We start from the raw sequence: 26,100 nt of genomic DNA on the forward strand, positions 1-26,100 counted from the left end.
GTCCTCTTTCCCCTTTGGCTGTGAACAGCTTCTCTGTCAGCCTCTGAGGGGCCCAAAGCGGGCTGGACGTCCCCATGTGTAGGCACAGACGGGAGCTTTTCTGAGCGCATTATGTATGATCCATGAGCTTTATTGGCAACGTGGACACTAAGCACGAGGGGGAGGGAGCCCAGGCGGCCGCCAAGAGATGTCCTCGTGAAGCCGAGGCCTCAGTCACCGCCAGGGTTTGGAAGGCAGGGGAGGCCCAGTGGAATAGAGGCACGTCCACAGCCCAGGGGACCTGGGGCCAATCTGTGCCTTAGAAGCCACAGGTTTTTGGGCCAGGCCAGCTCCCAGAGCAGCCCGAGCAGGTCAGGATTGGCTCCCTGCCCAAGGCTGCTTGGAAGGCAGGCATTTAGACTCCTGGGGCCAGCTGGACAGGGAGGCCGGCCCTCTCCGGAAGGAATCCGCCCCCCTCCCCAAGAGCAAGAGCGAAGGAGGGGGAGAAGGCGGAGAAGTTGCAAGAAGATAAGGCTGCAGTGTGGACGGGTCAGGCCCGCAGGTTCTCCAAGCCCTTCCGCTTCAAGCCCCAGGGCTAAGGCTGCTCCCGGACCCGCCGCTGGAGGAGGGGTTGCGGACTCCGAGAGCCGAGCCGAGTATTTACAGGGCGGGAGGCGCTACGCGAACCGCACCAAGGAGCTGCCGCTGCACTTCTGGCCGCAGGGCGCGCACATTCCGGTGCTCACCGCCAGGTTCCCGCTGCAGGGGGCGCTGCACGCGCTGCCGGTCACTGGCCGCGAGCCAGACACGCAGAGGTCCCCGCAGACAACCCCGCCCCGGGAGCTGCTGACGCCTGCGGGAGGAGAGCAGGGCTTAGTCCCCGTGCGAGGTCGTGGCTGGCGGCCCCTGCCTACTGGCTCTTGCTCAGAGCGCCTCCCCCTTCATTTCTATTCCTCTCTTCCCCCCTTCCCCCCAACACCTTCACCCCTGGGTACTCTTTCCTGCACTCAGGCCGCAAGTGTCCTTGATAAACCGTGCTCCCAGGCCCTCCCTGTGGGCAGAAATAGCTTTTTAACTCATAATCATTCACTGCCACACTCCCTCCTTCCTTTCAGGGTTTCAAACTATGGCCTGTGTTGGCCTCCTATATTTGTAAATAAAGTTTTATCGGAAGCAAGCCATATGTACTCCTTAGGTATTGCTTATGGCTGTAGCCGCTTTCACATTGCAGTGACAGAGTCCAGGAGTTGAGACAGAGTCTGGATGGCTCGCAAGCCTTAATATCTGGCCCTTGAAGAAAAAGTTTGCCCAGAGGAACCCCAAGCCCTCAGTTCAGAACCCACAGCATAGGTTACTTACAGACATTTATAGCACCAACGCCTTCACACAACCTTGTGGGGAGAGCAGAGACAAAAATTAGTTCTGATCCCCACATAATCTGGATGCAAATTAGATGCAAATGATATGCAAACATGTTCCTGGCTCAAAGCATAGTGTGGGGGAGACTGAAGACATATTCTCCCCAGGGGTGTGGTTCTCACCTCTGCTCCTCGCCCTCCAGCAGCCGCCTGTAGGTGGCGATCTCGATGTCCAGGCCCAGCTTGGAGTTCATCACCTCCTGGTACTCCTTGACCAGGCAGGCCATGTCCTGCTTGGCCTTCTGCAGGGCGGCCTCCAGCTCGGCCAGCTTGCAGCGGGCATCGCTCAGGGCCGCCTCGCCCTGCTGCTCAGCCTGGGTCACCGCGGTCTCCAGCTTGGTGTTCTGGGGCCCAGGAGAGAACAAAGTGGGTTATGGTCCTGGGTGTCTCGGTCCATTTCCCTCATGTGTCCAGTCTCTCCCCTCCTGCAGCTGGGGACACCCCAAGAACAGGCCTCTCCCCTTCATTAACGGAGTCCCCCTGACTCCAGGGACATGAGCCATGCAAATGGGCTGGATCATGAATGGTGAGAGCCAGTCGGGGCACACACTGCCTGTGTGGCCCTGGGGAGGCCCCAGGCGACCCATACCTGACACTTGGCATTCTCGACCTCGGCGGTCAGCCTCTGGATCATGCGGTTCAGCTCATTGATCTCCTCCTTGGTGCGGCGCAGGGTCTCCCCGTGCCGGATCACTGTGGCCTTCATCTCCTCGCACTGGGGGGAAAGCAGAGGTGCTCCTGAGCTCAGGATGCAGTTTCCCTCCCATTCAGACACCACAGATGGTCGGGAGGTTGTACAGTGCTCAGCCTGTGCAACTATACATGGCAGCCCTGCCCAGAGATTATAACTTGAGAGCTGTGTGCCATTCTGTTACTATCCCACGGGATCAGAAACTCCAGACAAAAGAGGCCTTCTTAATAAATACTTGGCTTCCCTCGTGCTGCCATGTCTAAGAGACAGGTGTCCTGTGCCCCTCACCTTGCTGCGGTACCAGGACTCAGCCTCAGCCCGGCTGCGGCTGGCTATGTCGTCATACTGAGCCTTGATCTCGGCCACAATGCAGTCCATGTTCAGGTCCCGGCTGTTGTCCATCTTGACAATGACCGAGGTGTCTGAGATGTGGGCGTGGAGGACGCGGATCTCCTGCAGATGGTGGGGGAACTGTTTACACCCCAGCCTCACCCACCACAGTGTGGACCCAGTCTTCTCAGCCCTTACCTGGTCTCCACCCCAGCTCCCACTACAGCCTCATGGACTGCAGCCCCCAGCCCAAACCCCTGGCCCCCCCCTCCCCCAGCTGCCCAGGGATCCCTGGCCAGTCCCAGGCCCCAGCCCCCTCTTCTAGGCTGGCTGCTTCTTTTCCATCTGGACCACGGCCCCTCACCTCCTCATACAGGCGCCGCAGGAAGTTGATCTCCTCAGTCAGGGCCTCTGCGTTGGCCTCTAGGTCTGACTTGCGGAGGTAGGCACAGTCCACGTCCTGAAGGGGAGAGGGTGTCAAAAGAGTCTCACTGGAAAGGCAACACAGGGCTTCCCCCCCGCTGCCCCCCGCTCCCAGGAGGGCACCCCACCAGGCTGGACAAACTCCCCGGAGACCTTCCTTAGCTGCTCATTCTAGTGCCTCGTATCATGGCCTTGTTGAAGTCCTTTCTACAGTCAAAGGGCTCAGAAGCAGGTTTGGGGAAGGGAGTAGGATTATGAGGTTTCCAGGCACTTTCTCCGCTACCTACCCGAAAGAAAACTCCAGAATCCACACCTTGCATTATCACTGAAACTTAGGCTCTGCAGCAAAATGGGTCGGCTCTAATGATGCCCCAGCCCTTTCTGCCCTGACACCTCATGGAAAGAAATCTAGATCTGTGGTCAGAAGAAGAGGTCTTAGGGATCAATTCTGCCTCTTCCAAGCCAGGGCAACTCAGGGTAAGACCCTTGACCTCTGTGCCTCACTTTCCTCACAGCAACCCTTGCCTTCCTCTTATGGAGGTGGTTGCAAGGACCTGGTGGGAGTCCACATGATGGCATTTGTGGCGAATCAAGTCTAAGAGGTGAGGGACGATACACCGTTCACGCCAGCACTTCACAGCTGTTGGCGGCCTCAGGATGTGGCCATCCCTAGCATTGGTGTGCTCTTTCATCCACAGTATTTAGGAATGCCCGCTCTCTGGCAGGCACAGGGCAGAAAGACGTGGGAAGCCATTGGCCAGATGGGGGTTACCTCCGATGGAGGAATAGGGTGCCCTGCTTGAAGCAGGCAGTGTATGTACTCCAATGTCCGGGGCCACCCGGGGAGTGCTGGGGTGCTGGGGGTGGGGGAAGGAAATAGGGGAGGGGTTGCGCTAGGCGATTCTGGGGGAGTCGCTCAGCCTCTCTGAATTCCTGAGTGCTCCCTCCTGCCTCTGCCCTGCTTTCTGAGTTGTGGGACAAGTATTCTGGGGTCACTCGCCTTCTTCAGGGCCACAAATTCATTCTCGGCGGTGGCCCTTAGTGCCACCTCCTCTTCATACCTGGAGACAAAGGGCACAAGTTTCAGTGGCCAGAACTTTAATAGTCTGGGCTTTGAAGAGGGGGGGAAAAAAAGAGAATGAAGGCCCAGACAAACATATTCCAGGAACTGGATCTTTTGGAGGTAGTCACAGAATCACAGAGTGTTGGACTAGAAGGGATCTGTCCATCCCATTCTTTGGGGCTCTCAATCCACTCCGTCACCCAATGCTCTTCCTGTTTTAGGGACTCTCATTCCTGAAGTGGGCGCGCGCGCGCAGTTTTGTAGGCTTTCTCTCTGTTTCTGGGCTGTAACTCCCGGCGGGGGTGGGGGCAGGAACCCCACACTAGTTCTGGTTCCCCCCCTTGCCTCCCTACTCAGGGCCTAACACAGCACCTGCAACATCGAGTAGATGTCAATAAACGTTTGCTGAATTAAGGAAATAAACCCACGCTGATGAGGTAGCTGGAGCCCCTCCCAGTCTCTCCGGGGCTTTAAACTCTCAACCCAGAAAAGAAAAGTCTCCCTCATCAGGCTCCCGGTCACTGTCTTCTTCCTACTGGAAAGTTCCTCTGGTGCTGTAGCCCAAATCTATCCTGCTCTGACTTCATCCCATTTCGTTTCTTGAGACTATCCTCCGGGCCGCACTCACTTCTTCTTGTAGCCCTCCAGCACCTCCTGCACGTGGTTGAGCTCCGAGGCCAGCCTCCCGCTGTCGGCCTCCACGCACTCGGCCTCCCGCCTCAGCGTCTCGATGTAGCCCTCGAACAGGGGCTCCAGGTTGCTCTCGCAGCACTTGCGGTTCTGGTAGAACTGCCACTTGGTCTCCAGAAGCTTGTTCTGCTGCTCCAGGAAGCGCACCTGGTGAGCAAGTGGGGGGAAAAGTCAGTGGGGGAAGCCAGGATCCCCAGCCCTCCTGGGAGAGCAGGTAGAGTCAACACAGAACTAACGGGAAGTGTGCGGCGGTAAGGGACAGACAGCATGGCCTCTCTGGGCCCTCCTGGCCCGAGGAGGCACCGGGAGCATTCTTGTTTCAGCATTCAAGCTTGTTCAGGCTTGAGCGAGGGTCTGTTAGGGTGGGCTTGGATGGGGTGAGTGAGAAACTGAGGGGCATTGGGGTTGCGCTGGCGTTACGGTGGGGCGGGGGAGGGGGCGGGTAATGATAATCAAGGAAGGCTTCCTGGAGGAAAGGAATGTAGCGCAAGATGAAAGCCTTTCGTGAGGAGCTCCCCTCAGGGCAGGGACCAGGGTTCATCCTCTGTCCTCAATGCTCAGCAGGAGGTTGCCCAGCAGTTGTCTGAAAGGATGGTCAAGGTGGGAAGGGCTACCCGACTGGGGAGGTTAGAGAGAGCTGAGCAGGATGGTTGCAGCTGGAGGAAGGGGGATGTGTGTGGTCTTAGGCGGCCTGAATTCCCGTGTTGGACGCTCTTGGGTCCCTGGAGGCCAGGCAGATGGTGTGAATGGGGGGAGATTCTGGCAAATGGGGAGGGTGAAGACTTGCGGGGAAGGGAAGCACGCAAGCCTTTCCTGGAGGTCATTCGCACTGAAGACCTGTGATGGCAACGACACACTGCAGGAGAGGCGGTCAGCAAACAAGGCGAGGCCCCCCCGGCCTCCTGGGTTCCATAGCTCGTACATTTGAGCTGCAGTTGAGACATTACCTCGCTTTTTAGCCCTGGTGTCCTCCCACCCAACTTAACCAGGGCAGCTGGGAATTTCCCTACTTGGAACTTCCAGAAAAGGGGAATGGGAACTGCTGATGTTATATGGGCTCACTTCAGGGGGTCTTAGCTGACAGGGCACCAGCTATGGTAGGGAGGCTGATGGCTGCCTTGGCCCCCATCTTTCCTTTCAAGGTCACACCCTGCACCACACATAGCTCTGGTGTGGACAGCTCTGGGGCCAAGACTGGGAGCCGCTGCCCAGTGTCGCCCGGCAGATTGGGGTGGGGGGTGGGGGGTGGGAGAAACTGGAGGTGGAGCCCAGGCTGCCTGTTGGCGGGCCAGGACATTTTCCGTGTTCCACTCCCCTGCTGCCTTTCCCGGGTTGGATCCTCTAGGCCCCAGGCGCCTGGAGAGCCGGAGAGAGCCTAGGTTTGGAGTCCTGGGCTGCCACCCACTCCCCGTGGCCTTGGGCAGGCCCCCCTGCCTTATGTCCCTGTGTCTCTTGTCTTCTGTGTACGTTCAAAGGGCTGGACTGGTGGCAGTGATTCTCAAATGGGAAGCCTTCACAGGCCGACTTCGGGATTTGCCATCCCCTTGTACTGTGTGACTCATGATTTATCTCTAAGTGGATTTGCTTAGCATTTACACTCCAGTGGGGCTTCAGGGGTAACTGGATATTACCACCATATCGTAAATCCAAAATCAGTAGGCATACATAAAAGCAAATCATAAAACATTAAATTCTAGCTGAAACCGTTGTCCCAGACAACCCTGAACCTGAGGCTTGCTCTCTTTATTACAAGTAAGAGAGGGGCACCTGGGTGGCTCAGTCGGTTAAGCGTCCGACTTCAGCTCAGGTCATGATCTCACAGTCTGTGAGTTCGAGCCCACAGCTGTGCTGACAGCTCAGAGCCTGGAGCTGCTTCGGATTCTGTGTCTCCCTCTCTCTCTGCCCCTCCCCCATTCATGCTCTGTCTCTCTCTGTCTCAAAAATAAATAAACATTAAAAATTAAAGAAAAAGGGTAAGGGAACAGTAAGTATTTGAGGGATACTGAAGACATGTTAGCACCTAATGAGATTTAATCTTAAGGACTGAAACACACATGAGAAAAGATGAATTTTCCCATCAGATGTTTCGATGTTATTTAGTGCTTTAATGCACCACCTAATATGATCACATAAAATATCACCAGCCCCCCCATTCCCCATTTCCAGAGACTGGCCTGGGAATTCCAAGGTTCTCCCAGGATTTCCAGGCTCAGGAAGAGTGTGATCAAGGACATCCCCCCTTGTCTGTGGAGACTGCCTGTCTGGATAGGGATTGTATATAATAATGGTGTTATCAGATGAGGGGCTGCTGCTCTATACTCATTTCTCTGTGTCTGCCTGTGCCCGGGACGTTTGTTCATCTCCTCTATCAGATTGGGAGCTCACCTGGGTCACATCCCTCCTGCTTCTGACTCCACCCTCAGCGCCCAGCCTGAGTTTGAGCATGGATGGGGTTCAGGAACGGTGTGATCAAGGACACCCACCTTGTCGATGAAGGCTGCGAACCTGCTGTTGAGACACTTGATCTGCTCCTTCTCCTCGTGCTTCACACACTGCGCATTGGGGTCGATCTCCAGGTTGAGGGGCGTGAGGAGGCTCTCGTTGACCGACACGCTGGTGATGCAGGGCGGGCTGGGGCCGCACACGCCGCCGGAGCGGTAGCCGAAGGTGCGGCCGCAGGAGCCGGCGCGGAAGCCGCCGCAGACGCTGTGGCTTCCGAAGCCGCCGGTGAGGCCGCGATAGCAGGAGACGCCGCGGTAGGGGGCGGCGGTGATGCAGCAGCGCCCAGGCCGGGGCCCGCAGGCCGAGGCGCAGCTGAAGGCGCGGACCCCGCAGGGGGCGGCGAGGCCGTTGGAGAGGCAGGACATGGTGCGGCGGTGGCGGCGGCGGCGGGTGGCTGGAGCCCGGGGCCCGCGCTGCGCCTTATATCGGGGCCCACCGGGCCGGCGGGAGCGCGCGGCCAACGCGTTTACGAGCTTGGAGGTTGGCCCGCGCGCCTCGTCGAGGCGGGAATCAAAGCGGGCCGGGCCGCCGGCCGCCTCCATAAAACGGCTTCACCTCCCGCCCGAGCTTTATGGGGCCGGGAAACGCCTGGTCACCTTTGCGGGCCGTGCGCCGCGGCCTCGGGGCGCCCCCCCTCTGCGCCCCTCGGCCGGGACTGGGCCCCGGAGGCGCTGGATCGTCACCGGCTCCATTCCGGGGCTGGCCAGCTGGGCACACCCCGCGCGGCTGGGGTCCCTGCCGGGCGCCACCGCCCTGCGGGGGCCGGCTTAGCCTTGGTCTCGTGTGCACCACCGAGTGGGGGAGCTAGTGTGTGCGTCGAAGGGGAGGGGTCTCCGAAGCCGGTCTTACAGATTCTTGTCATGACTTTGGACAAGTGAATAACCTTTCGGAGCCTCAGTTTCCTCTTGTGAGAGTCAGGAGTAATAAATAGTACCCATCTGCAAGCTCTTGGGAGGACCTAAGGAGATAATGGACAGGAAAGCGTTTAGGGCCCTACCTAGCACTTAATAAGAGCTCCATAAACGTTTGTTTATTTGCTTGTTCTGTTTATTCTACCATTGTTATTTTGCCATTCATCCTATGTCCCTTTGGGCAAAAACTTTCCCTTCTCTGTTGCTCCGAACTCAGCTCATGGCTCCTTTCCTAGTAAGTGTGGGGCCCCCACTCCCTAGTCCCCCACATTGCTTCCTGTACCCCTCTCCACTCTCCTGGGGGTCAGTTCAGGCAGTTGCATTAAAGGAGTGCCTCCAGTGTGTGAGGGCTTTATGATGCATTTTCTGATCTTTACCCTTGGGCATCCTTCCAAGGTCAGTATTATTGTGCCCATTCACCTGATTGGGAAGGTGAGCTCAGAGTGGTCCAGTGGCTTAAGGTCAAGCGCAGAAAGCTCTATGGAGGAGGGGATTCAGAATCTGAAAGGAGGCTTCCAGCCCTCCTCCATGCCAGCCCCTCGGAGGTCTGAGTCTTTGGGGGCTCAGTGAGGGTTGAGTTCTTCTCCTAGGAGGGAGCCCAGGCTTCTAGGCTTTGGGCTCTTAGAAAAATAGGCCCAATCCAAAGCCTTCCCCTCAACTGGGACTTGGTCATGGCCACCAATTCTAGAAAGCCATAGCCCATTATAATGGAAGTTAATTATACGTCCAATTATGGGCAGGGGAAACTAGAATGTGAACTCAGCAGGCAGCATTAAAGAAAAGCATGCAAATCATCCTTAGCTTCCTTTGCTTTTAAATATAAGTTGTTATTATGCAAAGGGTAATTAAATCCTGGAACCCAAGAGGTGTTCCTGGCCAGCTCTGACTGGTGTTGGGCTGTCTGGCAACCCATTTTTAGAGAGTGCCCCTCTGCCCCCTCTGCTGTCTTTCCCAACACCCTTGTGGGTCTGAATCCCTTTGGTCTAGCCTTGACTTTGCAGGGCTTCTGCCTAACCTTAGAGCTGTCCTCTGGGTGGGGGGTGGGGTGGGGTGGGGGTGGGGGTCCCACTCCAGTGTCTTATGCTTCCACTCCCAGCTTTAGCTAGGGTTGCCAGTAGTGTTACTGATGGCTTCGGTACAGGTTGTTCTCCAATTTTCTCCAGGCAATGGTAGTATTGGACACGTCTTCCCTTGGTGTCTCCCTCACAAGAAGAAACGGAGTTACCCTGAAGCATGGAGGCTTTATTTAATTTATTTATTAAAAAAAATTTTTTTTTTCAATGCTTATTTATTTGAGAGAGAGAGAGAGAGACAGACTGCGAGCGGGGGAGGGGCAGAGAGACAGAGGGAGACCACAGAATCGGAAGCGGGCTCCAGGCTCTGAGCTGTCAGCACAGAGCCCGATGCGGGGCTCGAACCCACGAACCAGGAGATCGGGACCTGAGCTGAAGTTGGACCTTGACTGACTGAGCCCCCCAGGTGCCCCTTATTTATTTTGAGAGAGGGAGGGAGATGGCGGGGGAGGGGGGAGAAAGTGGAGGGGCAGAGGGGGTGATAGAATTTTTGGCCGCCTCCATGCTCAGCGTGGACCCCAGTGTGGAGCTCGATATCATGACCCCGGGAAAGAGGAGAAATGGCTGCAAAGTCTCCCAAGCCTGATCAGGTGACAAAATGGCCACTCCACGTGGCCGGGCCGCGTTTATAAAAGGGAGGGGCGGTCAAGGAGGGGTCAGAATCCTTCTCCTCTCCCTCTGGCCTTAACTCTTCTAGCCTAGCTCACCAAAACCTGTGGATCATCTTGCTTTAGCTCCCCTAATGAGGTCCTCAAATCCAGCTCCCGCCTGATCACTTGAAGAGACAGTTCTGGCTACACCTTCACCTGCACCTTGGCCTGTGACCCTGCTGCATCACAGCTGTCCCCTGCCCTAACCACGTGCAGGAGGTGCTGGGGCTACAAGAATCGAGTCGGTGGGGGGGAAGGTCTGGCCTTGGAAACTTCTTCCTTCGTGAACCCACTTTGTGCTTTTATCAGCATTAGAGGCAGTGACAGGCAGACACAGGAAGGGGAGAGAAGCTAAAATATCAGCTAAGAGCCTCTCCCCATTGCCTTATGAATGTAAGATAGGGGCCCTATCCCTACTCGTCCACCTACCCTGTGGACCTGTTCTGAGCACTTAACTCTATTCCAAAATTATGCTAGCTACTAGGGGTGCAAAGAAATGACGTCACCTCTTCTCCACCGTTCACACTCATTGGTGCATGTTGCTAATTCCACCCACCGTCCTGGATCGAAGCTTGGGCAGTCAGTTTATTCTATTAGAGTAATAACAAAACCAAGCTCTTTAGAATGAGTAATGCTCATTTAAGTTAAGTACTATCAGAGATGTGGGTCAAAGGGATATTTCAGACATCCTGGGGGCGGGGAGGTGATAGGTCATGTTGGGGTCCTCTCTGCTTCCTTCCACTGCTAGCCAAATCTCTGATAATTTCTCTTGATCCAAACCCCTTTCCCTGTGGAGGTAGGAAGAGGAGGTCACTTTGGGGACCATTGCGGAGAATGAGCTTGTCAGAATCAAGCCGGTGAGTGGGTTTGCGTGCAGCAGCCCTCAGGGGCATCCGGTACTCCGTCTGTCAGTTAATAAGCTCATATTTTATTTCTACCCATGGAAAGGCATTTTCTTCCTTATACCCTGGGAGACCCACAGGGCAGAGATTCTCTGGATCTTCCTTTACAGAGAGGCCCAGCGAGATAAAAGAATTCCCCAAAGTCACATACTATGTTTTGCTAGAGTGAGAGTGAGAGCTTAGTTCCCCAACCCTTGACTTCTGGATCTATGCCCATGACTGGCTCTGTAGGGTTGAAAATGGGATTGGAAATTTCCCAGGGTTGGCCTGGGGGAGGTACAGTCCCCTGGAAAATCTCTGCAACAACCAGCAACTGCCTGTGGGTTGTTTCCAGGAGCTTAATTGTGCCTACGTGCGCAAGGGAGACCAGGAGGCCGATGCTGACGGCCTGGTGGAGGAGATCGGCTTCCAGAACACCGTAGGGGGGGAGGTGAGCACTGGCAGGGAGGACATTAGTCATCCGTCTTCACTCTGTCCCAGGCTAAACTTTGAACAGAGGAAGCGGACAGAGGGGTCTGCAGGCATAAAGGCTTTGAAATGGTGGCTCTGTGTGTGTGTGTGTGTGTGTGTGTGAGGGGGAATGTGAGCTCTGTTCTACCTGGCTCTCGATGGTACAGGTGATATGAATGGCTGTCGGCCCCACAGGAAATGAGAGTCACCGAAGCCCGCATCTCAGACACCTCAGTCATCACCAAACTGGATAACAGCCGGGACATGAACATGGGCTGCACTGTGACTGAGATCTAGGCTAACTCTGATGACATTGCTAGATACAGCCGGGCTGGGGCTGAGTCCTGGTGCTGCAGCAAGGTGAGGGGCATAGGACACCTGCCTCCTAGACATGGCAGTGGGAAGGATGCCAGGCATATATTAAAAAGCCTCTTTTGTCTGGGGATTCTGATCCCTAGAGATGGTAACAGAAGGGCACACAGCTCTGAGGTTTTAGTGGCTGGGCAGGACTAACATGTATGGTTGCACAGGCTGAGCCCTGTACAACCTCCAACCATCTGTGGTGTCTGAATTGCTGGGACACCCCGTCCTGAGCCTCGGGAGAATCTCTGCTTCTCTTTAATATGGGGAGATGAAAGTCATGGTGATGTGGCGTGGGGAGACCCTGCCGTGGAGGAGATTACTGCGCAGACTGCGTGATCCAGAGGCGGACCAATGAGGTTGAAATGCCAAGTTTCAGGTGTGGGTCATTTACCCCCCACTTCCCTCCCCCTATCACATTTGGGGCAGTGAGTGCCCCAAATGGATCTCACCATTCAGTCCAGCTCGTTTGCATGACAAATGTCCCTGGTTGTGGTCCCTCAGGGGGACTCTGTTAATGAAAGGGAGAGGCCTGTTCTTGGGGTGTTCCCAGCTGGGGGAGGGGAGAGACTGGTACATCCAGGAAATGGACCGAGACACCCAGGACCATAACCCACTTTGTTCTCTCCTGGCCCCCAGAACACCAAGCTGGAGGGACCCTCCCTGCCCTGAGGGGAGGCCAAGGAGAATACTTTTAGCTGAGGTCTACTGCCTGATTTCCAATACGCCTCTTGTATAATTTAGTTAGGGGCAATTGCTTGCGGGTAAATGTTTAACAACCAGCTCTCGGAAGGAAACAAAAGTCCCATTTACAGGGTTTGCCAGTTTCGGTGGTGTAAAATCTTCCGGCATGGCCGGCTGTGACTGCATTTAGGGTTGGCTAGAAATGTGTCAAACAGGCTCTGTGAACTGGTTCCAGAACACTGTTGGTTGGAAGGCAGGGTAAAAAGAGGCCTCACACTGAAAGGGCAAATAGAAAGATTCGGGGAGACTGGATTGTTCGTGATCATGTAGCCCGTCAGTGTGGGTGGGGAGGCAGCCCGGAGCTGGACTCCTGGGCAGGTGGAGGGATCTCTGTGTCCTGCTGCATTTGGCGGGTCCCACTTCCCAGAGGAGTCTGGGAGAGCCTGACCCTTATGTTCTTTTGGAACCGGGTTGGGGAGATGCTGAGCCTCTGGGGGGTCTGCACCCCAGATCTTCTTTTCTGACCTGGGAAAACTTGAGTGATTCCTTTGGTGACTGGGTTCAGAGCTGGTGACCACGTTATTTCTGGGACCACTGTCGGGAGCTAGTGCCCAGTCCTAACACTGACCTTGGGTCACGAGGGGGATAACTCCTCATGCCATACCCATCGGAGTGGAAGTCTTACTTTCCCATTGTTGGGAGGTTCTCATTTTCTCCTTGTCCAAGCACATGTGTCCACGTTCAAGATGTCAAATACCTCTCTGGACTAAAACAGGTGTTTCATCAGCTTGGTTGTCCCCAGGGAGGTCTTCCTGAAGTCAGTGACGGAAGACTAGATTAAGAAGGGATTGAGATTAAACCACCAGATGGACTTCCTTCCAGTAAAGGCTGGGACAGGCCACAGGGAGGCTCAGGTAGGCTTTCTTTATCCTTGGAGATGTGAATAAGCAAGAACCATCTCAGCCATCTGGGTGCTCTTGGCTGGTAGGGTGGGAGTTCTGGTCCCCACGCTGCCGAAGGTTCTGACTTGTTATCGTCCCTGTGCAGGTGTCAGCCGCTCTCAGGCGGAGTTGTATGTGGGGGATGTCTCAGTCACCCATTTCTGTGGCATCAGATCCTGTAGGATGGAAGTTTGTGGTAACAGGTTAAGAAGTGTGAAGCTGGCAGGGTTTGATGAAACACCGAGCCTCTGGCGCTCTCGTCCTCCCGAGGTTCCCAGCTGGCTCTCTCTCCAACCTGGCCCTGGTGGTGGGGTGTAACCCCTTGATCTCACTCTGGCCCATCTTCCCTGCTGTCCACTTCTCATTTCTTGTTGTGTGGGACTCTCCCTCCTTGTCTCCTGCCTTTCTGAGGCTGAGAAAGGGTATTGGGAGAGGCACAGGGATATATTCTGTTGGATGATTCTGGGCTGTCTGACCCATGAAGGGGACCGTCTCTCAGCCCCCACCCCTTAACCTTGCCCTTCCCTGAACTCTTGCTCTTTCCTTCCTTTCCTGAATCTTCCTTCCCTCCTTGCTGTTGGTGCTTAAGATAAAGTCACTTAGTTCCTGTCATGCTTTTGATCTTTCTGCCCATTATTTCAGTCCTAGGAAGGGTGGGTGGGATCTCCGGCTGGGGGGAAGGCATTCAATGTGGTGGGGGCTGCCAAAGCCAGGCCAGCTATTTATTTGATTGAGTGTCAAGGCTGGGGACATTGAGGAGGGGTGTTCTGATGGCTCTGGGCTCCCTGAGGGAGTGCTTCAGTGCCAGGAAGCTTTTGGCCCAGTGTTGGCTTGTAGCAGACACTCAGCCATGTCAAGAGGACAAATGAATTCATCTCTAAGGTTTCCAGTTTCCCACAGGGCATCTTCACTTGAATATTGCCCTGATATTTGGAATTCAAAATGCCTTAAAATCAGTTTGTCAGTTCCCCCTGAACTGATGCCCCTCCATCAGCTTTCCCTCTTTCTGCCAGCTCCGCCTAATATCTCCAGCTTAAAACTCTTTCATACCTATTTTCCCCACCCAACGAGTCACAGAATCCTGCCTATTTTTTTTCCGTTGAAAAATGCGACCAAGACCTTCTTTTCTTGCAAAATGTCAGACTAGGAACTCTGAAACATCCTTCTGCCATTAGTCACCTAAAATTGTGGAAAATACACTTAAAACTACATTTTAATGCATCATTGAGCTAGCAAGACGGTATGGAAAATTGTCAAGAAGAACCAAACGAGAAATTCTTGGATCTAAAAGTGTGGGAATGGAAGTGAAAAATTCAACGAAGGGGCTTGGCCAAAGACTGACGATGTCAGAGGGTAGGGTTGGTGTCTTGAAGACAGGAGTGGAAGTTTTCTAATCCAAACAACAGTGAGAAAATATTGAAGAAAAAGTAACAGAGCCTCAGAGACCTAGAATCATCTAGCATATGTACGCTTGGGGTTCCAGAAGGAGAAGAGTGAGAGTGATGTGGAAAAGTGTTTGAAGGAGTACTCTCCCATATTTGGTGAAAAACATCAGTTTACAGAGCCAAGAACGCTTGTGGTGCCCAAGAATACTGGCTGCTTAAAGCAAAAATAGTGATATTGCTTGTAACGTCTGTAGAAGTAAAAGATCTGGCAAGTGACACAGACGATGGGGAGGCGGGTCACTGAATTGCACTGTTTGTCATGTGTACACTTGTCGGTTGCCAAGTGGGGAGCAACACAGTATTAACTCCAAATAGACTTTGATAACTAAGGGAGTATGTAGAGCATTAGCTCTAGAACAATCACTAAAAACAAACATTTATTATGATAAAGTAAACCGAAAGATTTCGACAGGATAAATGATATCAAATATTTAAAAGTTATTTGATGAACCCCAAAGAAAGCAGAAAGGAACAACAGAGGAACAACAACAACAACAAAAACCCCACGTGAGACAAATGAGAAACAAAGAACAAGATGGCTGACTCAAATCCAATCATATATAATTACATTCATTGTTCCTGGAAAGAACTAATCCTTCAATAACAAGAAGACAAACAATTCAGTTAAAATGGGTGAAAGACTTCAATCGGCCTTTTACAAAAGAAGATGTATTAAGGGCCAAGAAGCACGTGGGAACTTGCTGATCATTATTAGTCATCAGGGAAACCTACTCTGGGAAAAACTCAACACCCACTGGAAGGCTAACATTCAAGAGACTGACGATTCCAAGTGGGGGGCGGCTGGAGCTTTCATGGAGCATAAAATGGTCTAGTCACCTTGGAAAACAGTTTGGCAATTTCTTATCAAGCTGAACATACGCTACCAAATGACAAAGCAAGTGCACTTTTGGATATTTATTCAAAAGAAATGAAAAGCAGGTTGAAATAGAGACTGGTACATGACTTTCATATGACCTTTATTTATTAAAGCCCCCAACTGGAAACAGCCCAAATGTTTTCAACAGGTGAATGGACAAACTGAGATATAATTGTACAACCGAATATCACCTAACAACACAAAGGAATGAACTGCTGATTCATAAAATGACATGGATGAGCCTTAAAAACATGCTGAGTGAAGGGGCCCCTGGGGGCCACAGTTGGTTAAGCGTCTGACTCTTGATTTCAGCTCAGGTCATGATCTTGTCCCGCACGTTTGAGCCCCGCATCAGGCTCTGCATTGACAGTGCAGAGCCTGCTTGGGATTCTCTCTTTCCCCTCTCTCTCTGCACCGCCCCCCCCCCCCGACATTGCTCTCTTGCTCAAAATAAATAAATACATTTGAAAAGATTTAAAAAACCATGCTGAGTGAAAAAATCAGACACAAAAGAGCACATACCGAATGCTTCTATTCATATGAAATTCCAAAAGTGGCAATACTAATCTACAGAAATTAGATCAGTGCTGGTCTGGGAGTTGGACTGCAGAGGAGCATGAGGGAACTTTCTGAGATGATGCAAATGTTCCGTATCTTCATTCAGTGGTGGTTAAGTGGGGCACGCATCTGATGCATCTGCCAAAACCTGTTGAACTGCACGCTTCACATGTGTGCATTTTATTGTAGGTATATCTTATCTTAATAAAATTTATAAAATAATGACTTAAAAACCCAGTCTAATACATATGGGAGAAACCTATACCTACAGAAATATAAACATTATGTGAAATGCAAGATAACAAAGCAGCTCTAACTAAATGAAGAGCTATGTCAGATTCATAGATGGGAAGTTTTATTATCATAACGATATTAATTCTCCTTAAACTGATATACAGAGTCAATGCAACTATGATCAAATTCCAAATAAGGATTTACATAAGTCTTAACAAGTTGATTCTAAAATTTATGGTGAAGAATAACAATCAAGAATAGTCAAGGCGCTATATAAGAATACACGGCGGGGGGTGGGGGGAGTGTAGGTGGCTCAGTCGGTTGAGCCGGTTGAGCCTCGGACTTTGGCTCAGGTCACGATCTCATTGTTTGTGGGTTTGAGCCCCGTATTGGGCTCTATGCTGACAGCTCGGAGCCTGGAGCCTGCTTCAGATTCTGTGTCTCCCCCTCTCTCTCTGCCCCTCCTCCACTCATGCTGTGTCTCTCTCTCTCTCTCAAAAATAAATCAAAATTAAAAAAAAAGAATACGTGGGATAAAAAAGAGCATTTGAATGGTATTTGCCCTTTCAGAGGTAGTTATAAAGCTATTAATTCAGTGTAATATCCACTTAAGAAGAGACAAATTGACCAATGAAACAAACTAGAGAGCCCCTAAATTGACGTATATTTTATATATATATATAGTAACAATATATATAATAACATATATATTATACATATATATTATATACACATTAGATGTGTTTTATGCATAATATTTTTATTATAATATGTAATACAATATACTTTATATAAAGCATGAATATATTAACAACATATATATGTGTTATGTGTAATGTACATAATATATGTCAATTTAGGGGTTCTCTAGTTTGTTTCATTGATCAGTTTGTCTATTCTTGTATGTAAATATTATATAAATATAGTAACTATATATAAATATATAACTAAAGTTATATGTAATATATAAAGTTATATATATAGCTAGATCTGTATCTTTGATATGCCACAGTAGTGATATTGCAGATCAGTAGTAAAGAAGGGACTATGGCATTGGTTATCCACATGGAAAAAAAATGAAACTGGATTCTTGCCTTCTATTATACACAAAATCAATTCCAAGCAAACTATAAATTTCAAATGCAAAACTTTAAAATCTTTAGAAGAAAACATTAGTGAATGTCTTTCCTTTTTTTATTTATTTAGAGAGACAGAGAGTGTGTGTGGGCAAGCTCTAGCAGGGGAGAGGGGTGGAGGGAGAAAGAGAGAGAATCCCAAGCAGGCTCCGTGCTTGAGTGTAGGGCCCGATGCAGAGCTTGATCCCACGATCCTGGGATCATGACCTGAGCCAAAATCAAGAGTTGGATGCTCAAATGACTGAGCCACCCAGGCGTCCCTCTCTTTCTGACGTTGGTATAAATAAGGATTTTTACGCAAGGCATGATGAATGCTTAATCTGAAAGAAGAGATGGGTAAATTAGACACTAAAATTAAGAACTTTTATTTATCAAAATATTCACAAAGTGAAAAGACAAGCCATAAATTTGAAGGCGATATTTGTGATACATATAAGTGACAAAGTATAATATCTAGAAGTATAAATTTATATAGAAATATAAAAAACACTTAGCATCTAGTAAGAATAAAGCAAACAACCCAACAACAAAAAAATGGGCAAAAGGAAATCCATACAGGTAATAAACACTTAAAGAGATACTCAGCCTCAATAGGAGTCACGAAAATGCAAAGTCAGATCAAAAATAAGACTGATTATATCATTTCATTATTGAGAATCAGATGCGTCAGAGAAGATACGAATCTTTTATGTATTGCTGATCAAAGTATAAGTCTTTATTATATGACTTTGGCAAATAACTTTTGTGTGGTACTATTCACTATTTGATTCAGAAATACCAGTCCTAGATGTGTATCACAGAAAAATCCTCACACACATCCATCGGGGACATTTAGAAAAATGTTCGTAGCACCCACTTTGTAAGAGAAAACAGAACAAAACAATAATAGAGTTATATAAAGTGTCCTGTATTCACGTAATAGAATACTATGAATCTTAGTGAAAGACCCTAGTTGTACAATATTAGAAAAAAAAAAGCAAGCCCTTTTGTAAGTGATATACTTAAAAAACCCAAAACCCCAAACCCAACCAAACAAGAAAAACTAAATAATAATAATAATAATGTTTACAGGTACATGCATGCATGTAATCAAACTAGAAGAAAAGAAAACAAGGGAATGATGAGAAATTCAAGGAAGCCCCCCCCCCCACCCCGATCAAGAAGCAGAAACAGGCTGGGGAGGCAGTGTGTAGGCATGTGTAAATTATTAGGGACGTTTGGTTCTTGTGTCTATAAGTGGCTTCATGGGTATTTCATTTTCATTATATTAAATACATAATAAAATCAACACACTATTTATAAGAAGTGAAGTCTCAACATAAGGTCCTGTTGAAAACCTAAAGATAAAACATAAAGCCATACAAAGTGAAAGAACGTGTACAGGTGAGTGGTTCGAGAGTCAGAACGCACCGCGCTTAGTAGGAGTGAGCAATTCTTCACGAAACTTATTTCCCTTTAGGTGCGTGAGCATGGAGGTAGGTACGGATTCACGATATAAAATCCGTTTCTTATTTTGAGCTGTGGTTAAACAATAGTTTGACTGCCAGTAGCCCAAACATCCTCTTGCCAAAGTACGACAGCGGAAAAGTACCTACAGGTTCACACTGGCATTGTTTGTTAGCACAAAAACAAAAGTGCACAGATGTATACCCTCAGGGGAATGGAGAGAGAATCACACACTGGGATACTACGCAGCAGTGACAAATGAACCAAGCTGTATGCATCAAAAGCTCACATACAGAATGTCGGGGAGGGAAAAGCAAGTCATAAAAACAACGTAATCCTATTTTTGTAAAGCTTAATGTTAGGCAAAACTGAACAAATGCTGAGGGACTCATGCACACCAGAGGCTAAAGAAAAGCAAAGGAACGCTCACTACAAACCCCAGGAGAGTGGTTACTTTGGAGATGGGATAGGGTCAGGGACCGAAGATGCTACGATCAGGAAGGGTCCCACGTGGGGCTTCGAAGGTACTGATGGAGGTACACAAGGATCTGTTTTTATTACTGTTGCCATTTAAATCATTAAATGTAGGTTATATGCACACATTCTTTTGCACGTATGAGAAGTTTATAAAACAGAAAGAAAATGCTGACCAGCGTGTGCTGTCTGGTTCCTGGTTCCTCCTGCAGTTAAGAGGCTCGATCCTGTCCCAGATGCCTACCTAGTCTTGGCACTGGAACCCCAGACCCAGTCTCTTTCCCTCCTGTCTGCCTTCCCTCTGCTTCCAGACGGGCCTTCCTAAACTGCATCGCACACCAGGGTGGTGGTCTGCTCAAGCACCTTCTGTGACTCCCCATTTCTCACCCCATAAGCCCAAATTCCTTGGCTCTGCACATTTCCCCCACCTGAAGGATCCTTCCTTCCCTCTCCTCCTCTTTCCTTCAAGGCCCATTCCAGGCCAGGGACCTCCACTCTCCCACCTGGGCTGACAGAACAGCCCCCTCCGGCCCCTGTCAGAACTCTGCAAGGTGAGGTCACAAAGCCCCCTGGGAGGGAGCAGCTTTGTCCCCAGAGGCGAGGATTCTGGGAGCTCCTTGGGCTGGAGCTGGGCTTAGGTGCGCCCCGGAGGCTTGGAGAGACGACAGCTCTTTTCATCATGGTGAGACTTGTCTATGTGGCACATTGGGTCACATGGGATGAGGGGGTCTTGGACTCTGCCCAGATCTGTTGGACCTAGCCAGGCACAAGCTTGTCTGCTGTGTCTACAGCTTTTGGGAATGGGACCTGGAAAGGGTGGCCTGTGGGAGTCTGTTCATATCCATTTCCCATATCCCCTCTGCCCTGGAAAGCAATTTGCACTGGGTTTGGCGTGAACAGTTCCTGTTGTCTGGGTTGAAGAGTGTGTGTGACTTTAATGTTCCTCAGGGTGTAGAGCAAAGAACATGCACTTAAGACGCAGTCTAGCTCAGCTCGACTGGCAGGGTCACTCATGTCCCACTGGGTCCCTACTTCCTCAGACAGTAGATGTAATGAGCTTCAGCTTGCCCAAGGAAGGATAAGGGAGACAGTAACACCCACCTGGCCTACTTCACAGGTGGTCTTGAGCCCAGGTGAGACGGTGGAGATAGAAGACCTTGAAGAGAATAAGGCCCTGTGCGTCAGTTACCGAGCCCAGGCGGTTTATGGGCTGGTATGTGAGGACAGGTGCAGGAAAGGGAAAAGGCCCCCTGATTTTGTCCCTTCTAGAGAGTTCTCCCCATAGTGGCCTTGGGTTTAGCGAAGGAGCTGGAATCTGGATCCCTGTCGCTGATTAGTAGCATTCATCAAGTTAAAGGAGTTTCTTTATATTCAGAGATTTTCGAAAGTACTTTTAAATTAGGAATCCCTGCTGGATCTTTAAAAATGGTGTTTGTATTAATTGCCATGATCCTATGTGAATGACCATAACTGATTTGCTAGAGTCTAACTACCCCTGTTGCCTGGGATAAACCCTATGTGATCTCAGTCCAATGACTCGACAGATTATTGGCCTGCGTTGTTCTTTGTGCCACCCCTTCGACATTACCTTTGGCATCTCTAGACCCGATAGAGCATCCGCCAGTGTGCCCGTCAACCCTCGGCAATAGGAAAGACGATCATCCCCATTTTCCAGACAGAGAAACAGAGGCCCAGAGTAGTCAGATGACCTGCTCATGAGGGAAGGTGGAGGGGTTGGTCCTGGAGCTGTCTTGCGGGCTTCGGTTGAGTGCCCTTGTTGGCTGTCCTCCTCGCCCTGACCCTCCCCTGTCCTGTGCTGCCTCCGCCCCACAGTGCGAGGAGGTACAGGCGACCGTGCAGAAACACACGCAGGGCCTGCGACACAGCAAGGAGGAGCTGAACAGGCTTAACCAGGCCATCCAGCGGCTGACTGCGGAGGTGAACAGTGCTAAGAGTCAGGTGAGGGGTGGGGGTGGCGGGGGGTGGGGGTGGCGCACCGGAGTGATGAACGGTGGGAGGGTGTCCATTATCTATGACAGCTCGACTAGTCGTCCCCCTCCTCTGGAGTAGATGGGTAGAGTTTCTCTTTGTGAATGTCCGAACAAACGAAAGTGTGGCTTTACACGTGTACATCACGCTGCCTTTGCCTGGGACTCTGTAGTAGTTCATGTGGGCACGTAACTGACCCGTAGGTAAAATACGTACAAATCTGTACACTTGTTTGCCTATCAGTTTTCATGCGCACATGCGATTTTGTATCTGCGTGCTTTGTTTGTCCTACATAGCATTAAACTTGAGCCCTTCTTTGGGAATCGCAAGACGTTCCGTAGAAATCCGGTTTTCTGGGTTCTCTTTAAATAATGCACGGAATTGGCAACATTCTGCTAGGGAAGGGAGGCTTCTGTCTTCTCTGTCGCCTTCACACAAGGCCGTGCTCCTTTTGTGTGCATCGACCCCACCACCCTGAGCTGCGTCCTTTGATGCAGAGGCAGAGGGCTCTTGCCATTTTCTCATCATCTTGGCTGGTGCTGTTATTATCCTTGTGGAAGGCAAAAGGTACCAACACCCGCGTCTCTAAATTAGAGATGTGAGAGGCTGAAACCGGTGAAAGAGGTCCTGGTGATTGTGGGAGACGGACAATGTGCGGATTTCTTTCTGGAACTGGATACTATTGCTAGAGGGTTAACATTTGGCCTTCACCTTGGGATGCCTCCAGCCAGGCCTCTGGAGGCATTCGGGTTTGCAGCTCAGGCTCTAGGCTTAGGAAAGAGAGGTTCCCACATGGATGTTTTCTTTCTTCCGACTTCTCTGCCTCTCAATCTCCCCTCTCTCCTCCCAGCTGCCCTGTCAAGCCCCTTGGGCTCATACTTTACCTGCAGAGGGAAGGGGTTCTGCTTCCTGTTTCCCCTGCTTTCTGTGGATACAAGTGTCTGAGGCTCTGAGGGGTCCTCCCTTCTTCAGGAACTGATGACTGTGAGGAGGGACAAGCTGTTCAGGTTCAAGGGGGTGGCACAGTGAATGGATGGGCCTGTCATGGTTCAGTCTGCCACCGGCCTCTGCTGTTCTGATCACAGTCCCCCAATCCCCCACCCCCAGTTTCCTAAGCAGCAAGCAAAGCTCATCAAGGCCAGCGTTTATTATTGTTCTATTTCTGCAGAGACTACGGAGGCTAGTTTCTGGTGAGGAAAGGATATCCTTCCTGTTAGTTTCCCTGATGAAATAATAAACCTAGCATTATGTGCTCAGGAGCATTTGATGCTTCCTGGATCCTAGCTCCTTTGAGAAGAGTTACCATATTAGACGTGAAAGGCTCTGTCTCAGCCATCTCGGATGGCTGGTCCCAAATCTCCACACTGGGAGCTGGGCAGACACAGACACATTTTTTGGAACAGGAAGGCCCATTCCATACAGTGATCTCTAATCCCTCATTGGCCCTCTGGCCTCCAAGAAGGGTCTGGATCTTTGATGGGGGAGGGGGTGGGGGCCAAGGATGTCCTATCCGTGCTCTTTCCTTCGCCCCCAGCCCTGTGAACTAGACAGAGCCAGGGAGCCACGAGCTCTGCAGGAGAGTGCCTCAGATAGTGCCCAGGGCAAGCTGGCCTGGCTGGAGGCCGCCCTGCAGCGAGCCAAGCAGGACATGGCCCGGCAGCTGCGGGAGTACCAGGAGCTCATGATCGTGAAGCTGGGCCTGGACTTCGAGATCGCCACCTACCGCAAGCTGCTGGAGGACGAGGAGAGCAGGTGGGGGCTGGGCGGTGCTTTGGGTGTGGCCACGGCGAGGAGTGCAGGGGCCCAGGGAGGTCACCATCTGGGTCCTCACCAGCTGGGGAGGGGGGCTGGTGGGGAGAGAAGACCTGGGGATCCAGGGCCTTGTTCTCCTGGAGCCAATTTCTCCCCACCAGCTTAAGGCCCTTTAGGGATGGGCACCTGGGATGGGACGACACATGGTCACACACCCCCAAGGGCAGAGAGCAGGGGCCAGTCTGTCCAGTGAGGCAGCTGCAAGGACCAAGGCCTAGCTAGGGGGAATAATGTCTCCAGTTTGGAGTGCCTTCTCAGTTCTGCCCTTCTTGCCCCGAAGGCAGGGTTTATGGGAACAGGCAGGGCCTGGCTTTTAACCTCAGACTGCAGTAGAGACCCAAGGGCCGCTAGCTCCAGCTGGGTACCCCAGGCTGAGGGGAGGGACGGGGAACCCGCCATGCAACAGGCATGCAGCATTTATTATCTTTCAACCCCACAAAACCCCTGGGAGGGAGGTGCTGTCATCCCCGTTTTACAGATGGGGAAACTGAGTCTCAGGGTAAAGGACCACCTCAAGGACACACAGGTAGAAAGCGACTGGGTGTGGCTTGACCAATAGTCTTCAGATGATTGAGCTATCTCCTCTATAGTGTCCTTTAAAATGTTCCCTTCCTGGTCTCCCCTCTTAGGCTAAGTTTAGGCCAAAGGAAGCGTCGTTAGCCTTCTCCCTCCTCCAAGAGGTCATCGATAAAATCGGACTATCTGAATTTAAGGAGGAAAGATCGAGTTTAAGCTCCAGAGGAGTCTGATGCAAAAGGGCTGTGAGGATCTGAGAACCAGGGGCATGTAGATCTCTCTGCCCGTCCGGGGAGGGCCAGGAAAGTTTTGTTTTGGAGAATGGGGATTATTATACCCAGGAGGGATGTTCACTCACCTGCTTCCTCCTTCTCTCCGCAGGCTTGGTCTGGGATTTGGGGCAGGAAGCTTCAGTAAGTAAATAATAGACATAGCTTGGGTTAGAGGAGTTCAATCTTATCTCCCACGCCCCTTTGTGTGCATTCTCTTGGGAAGGGATTTGGGATTTGGGATCTGCTTCCTCTGTGTGTCTCCCTTTTGTGGGGGGCTGTTTATTCTCTCGGGGGTGATTCTTTGTGAGTGTTGAAGGGGGAGGTCTTGTGGTCTGTTCTTTGGGGGCAGGTTCTGTTGGTTTGCCCTAGGGTGTGGGAGGGTGTTCTTGTGGGTCTGTCCTTGTGGAAGAGACTGTTTGATTCTCACGTGGGGAGAACCTGAGTGTCCGAGTTCAGGGAGGGGGCCTTCTGGAGTCTGTTTCTTGGAGGAAGGGGTCTGCACCAAGACCCTTTGGTCTTTGGGGAGTTTGCACCTCTGACTCCTGGAGAGGAGGAGGGTCTTTGAGGCTACTCTCTGGGAGAGGAGTCTGTATGTCTGTCTTCTGGGGGCGGAGCAGGAGAAGACGGCTTCTCCTCTGACAGCCGCGCTTTGCTCAGCCCTGGGCAGCGGGCTGGGCTCAGCCTCTGGCCCGGCCAACCTGCTGCCTCCCCGAGCGGGCTCCGGCGCCCTGGACACGAGCGCCCCTGGCGGCGGCTGCGCGCTCTGCGGCTCCCCCGGATGCTTCGGGGGCTTTGGCTGCAGCGGTGCCCGCAGATGTTGAACCTTCTTGCCATGCCCTGGAGAAAAAGAACCCTAGCTTCTGCCCCAAAGACTTGACCCTCTGTCTCAGACACCCCCTCCCACGGAGCTAGCCGTCACCTCATCTTTCCCTCTTGCCTGCCCCCACCCCGGAGCGTAAAGTCTTGGAATCTAGTTTACCGGACGGTGACTGCCCGGTTTCCAGGGTGAAGATGCTGAGCCACTGAGGAGGCCGTGTGGCTTACCTGGACCCAGCACCCTGTCCCTCTGACCTGCCCCCACCCCTTCACTCTTATTTTCCTAGGACTCCTCCTTTGCAATAAAAGTTCTTCAGTGGACTGAGCCCCTGGGCTGTTTGTGCCTGGATTCCTCAAGCTAGGTACAGAGCCAAGACGAAGCTGGCTGGATTTGGGGGTAGGGGAGAAAAGGAGCGAACACTACCAGGAAGCAGCCCTCCCCTTGCGGAGTGTGGGTCCACATGACTTCAGTTTATGGTGATGTCACTGAACCAGGATCCTGAGGTTGGTGGTGGTGGTGGGTTGACAGAGGACCCTTGGGGAAAGTGAAAGAAGGGGTTCATTCCTCCTCAGACCTGCTTGTTCCCCAGCCTGGGGCCCGCATTCCACCATGTCTGGTTGCTGAGCGCTGCCTTCATTCATCCAGTCACTCGCCCTACAGACACTTACCGAATGGCTTCTGAGGGTCAGGTGCAGTATTGAGTGAGCCAGGCACTCTGGTTCTGGCCCTGCACAGGACGTTCTGGTGGGGAGGCAGGCCCAAACCAGCCCCAAAGAGAATGGAGGAGGTGGGGAGGAGGGCAAATCACCCTCTGCCGGCCTGGCAGGGGCACTTGAGGACAGGCTCCGGGGAAGACGGCCCTCGAAGATTCTGGCGGGGGGATATGAACACAGCTGGGTGGCCCAGGCCTGGGTTCTAGTTTAACAAATGACCCGATGGTGGGCTGGGAGAGCATGTCTTTGGAAGCAGATGGAGCTTCTGGCTCTGCCTCTATTTCCAGGTCTATGGTGTTGTTTGCTGTGGGTTTTTACAAGGCAACTGGACTTTGAGGGGCAGAAGATAGGCCAGTTTGCGGGGGGTGGTGGGTGGCCAGAGAAGGGCTGGATCTCTGGGCTCTCTCTTTGCCACACAGGCCCGAGAGAAGCTTCCACTCGGTGAACTCACAGTCTTTTCTATTGCACAAAGGGTTACATCATCAACACATGCGGGGAACAATGGTTCCTGCTTTCTGTGTCCCTGGGTGGGGTTAAGGTGCGTCATTGGCCAGAGGCCTTGGCTTTACCTTTTAAGGTACACTATGTCTGCTGTGTTCTCCTGGGTCCCTGCCCAGAAAACAGGTATCCAAAAAGGCCCCCTTCCTGGGTAAACAGAACTGTATCATGCAAGAGGAATGAGACCGAAACTTGGCATAAGGACTGCCACGCAGCAGGGGGGCAGGGGACACGGACCCAATGGAC

The 26,100-nt window shown here is 51.6% G+C and overlaps 2 protein-coding genes and 1 long non-coding RNA gene across 5 annotated transcripts; 1 reads left to right on the forward strand and 2 right to left on the reverse strand.

Moving 5' to 3' along the window:
- Window positions 1-109: 109 nt before the first annotated feature.
- Window positions 110-7,811, reverse strand: LOC122473431 (keratin, type II cuticular Hb1-like). Its single transcript, XM_043563995.1, has 9 exons — window positions 7,078-7,811; window positions 4,533-4,741; window positions 3,842-3,902; window positions 2,783-2,878; window positions 2,377-2,541; window positions 1,987-2,112; window positions 1,521-1,741; window positions 1,339-1,370; window positions 110-832 (listed from the first exon to the last, which is right to left on the reverse strand). Exons 1-9 carry the CDS (start codon window positions 7,636-7,638, stop codon window positions 657-659), a joined length of 1,647 nt encoding a protein of 548 aa, XP_043419930.1. The 5' UTR covers window positions 7,639-7,811; the 3' UTR covers window positions 110-656.
- A 5,225-nt stretch (window positions 7,812-13,036) lies between these two features.
- LOC122473443 lies at window positions 13,037-19,632 on the reverse strand. Its single transcript, XR_006294669.1, has 3 exons — window positions 19,414-19,632; window positions 15,912-16,085; window positions 13,037-13,243 (listed from the first exon to the last, which is right to left on the reverse strand). It is a non-coding gene; the product is annotated as an uncharacterized LOC122473443 (long non-coding RNA).
- A 34-nt stretch (window positions 19,633-19,666) lies between these two features.
- Window positions 19,667-24,968, forward strand: LOC122473441 (keratin, type II cuticular Hb1-like). Of its 3 annotated transcripts, none has more exons than XM_043564010.1 (5): window positions 19,667-19,919; window positions 21,071-21,196; window positions 22,761-22,978; window positions 23,936-23,967; window positions 24,484-24,968. In XM_043564010.1, the coding sequence occupies exons 1-5, from the start codon at window positions 19,917-19,919 to the stop codon at window positions 24,645-24,647; spliced, it is 543 nt and encodes a 180-aa protein (XP_043419945.1). In that variant the 5' UTR covers window positions 19,667-19,916; the 3' UTR covers window positions 24,648-24,968. The 3 variants fall into 3 exon arrangements, with proteins under 3 accessions (XP_043419945.1, XP_043419944.1, XP_043419942.1); XM_043564009.1 differs by lacking the exon at window positions 19,667-19,919 and adding an exon at window positions 20,041-20,450 and having other exon boundaries at window positions 21,071-21,175; XM_043564007.1 differs by lacking the exon at window positions 19,667-19,919 and adding an exon at window positions 20,043-20,450.
- Window positions 24,969-26,100: the final 1,132 nt, after the last annotated feature.

This window comes from Prionailurus bengalensis, chromosome B4 (genome assembly GCF_016509475.1).
Source record: "Prionailurus bengalensis isolate Pbe53 chromosome B4, Fcat_Pben_1.1_paternal_pri, whole genome shotgun sequence".
Lineage (NCBI taxonomy): Eukaryota > Metazoa > Chordata > Mammalia > Carnivora > Felidae > Prionailurus > Prionailurus bengalensis.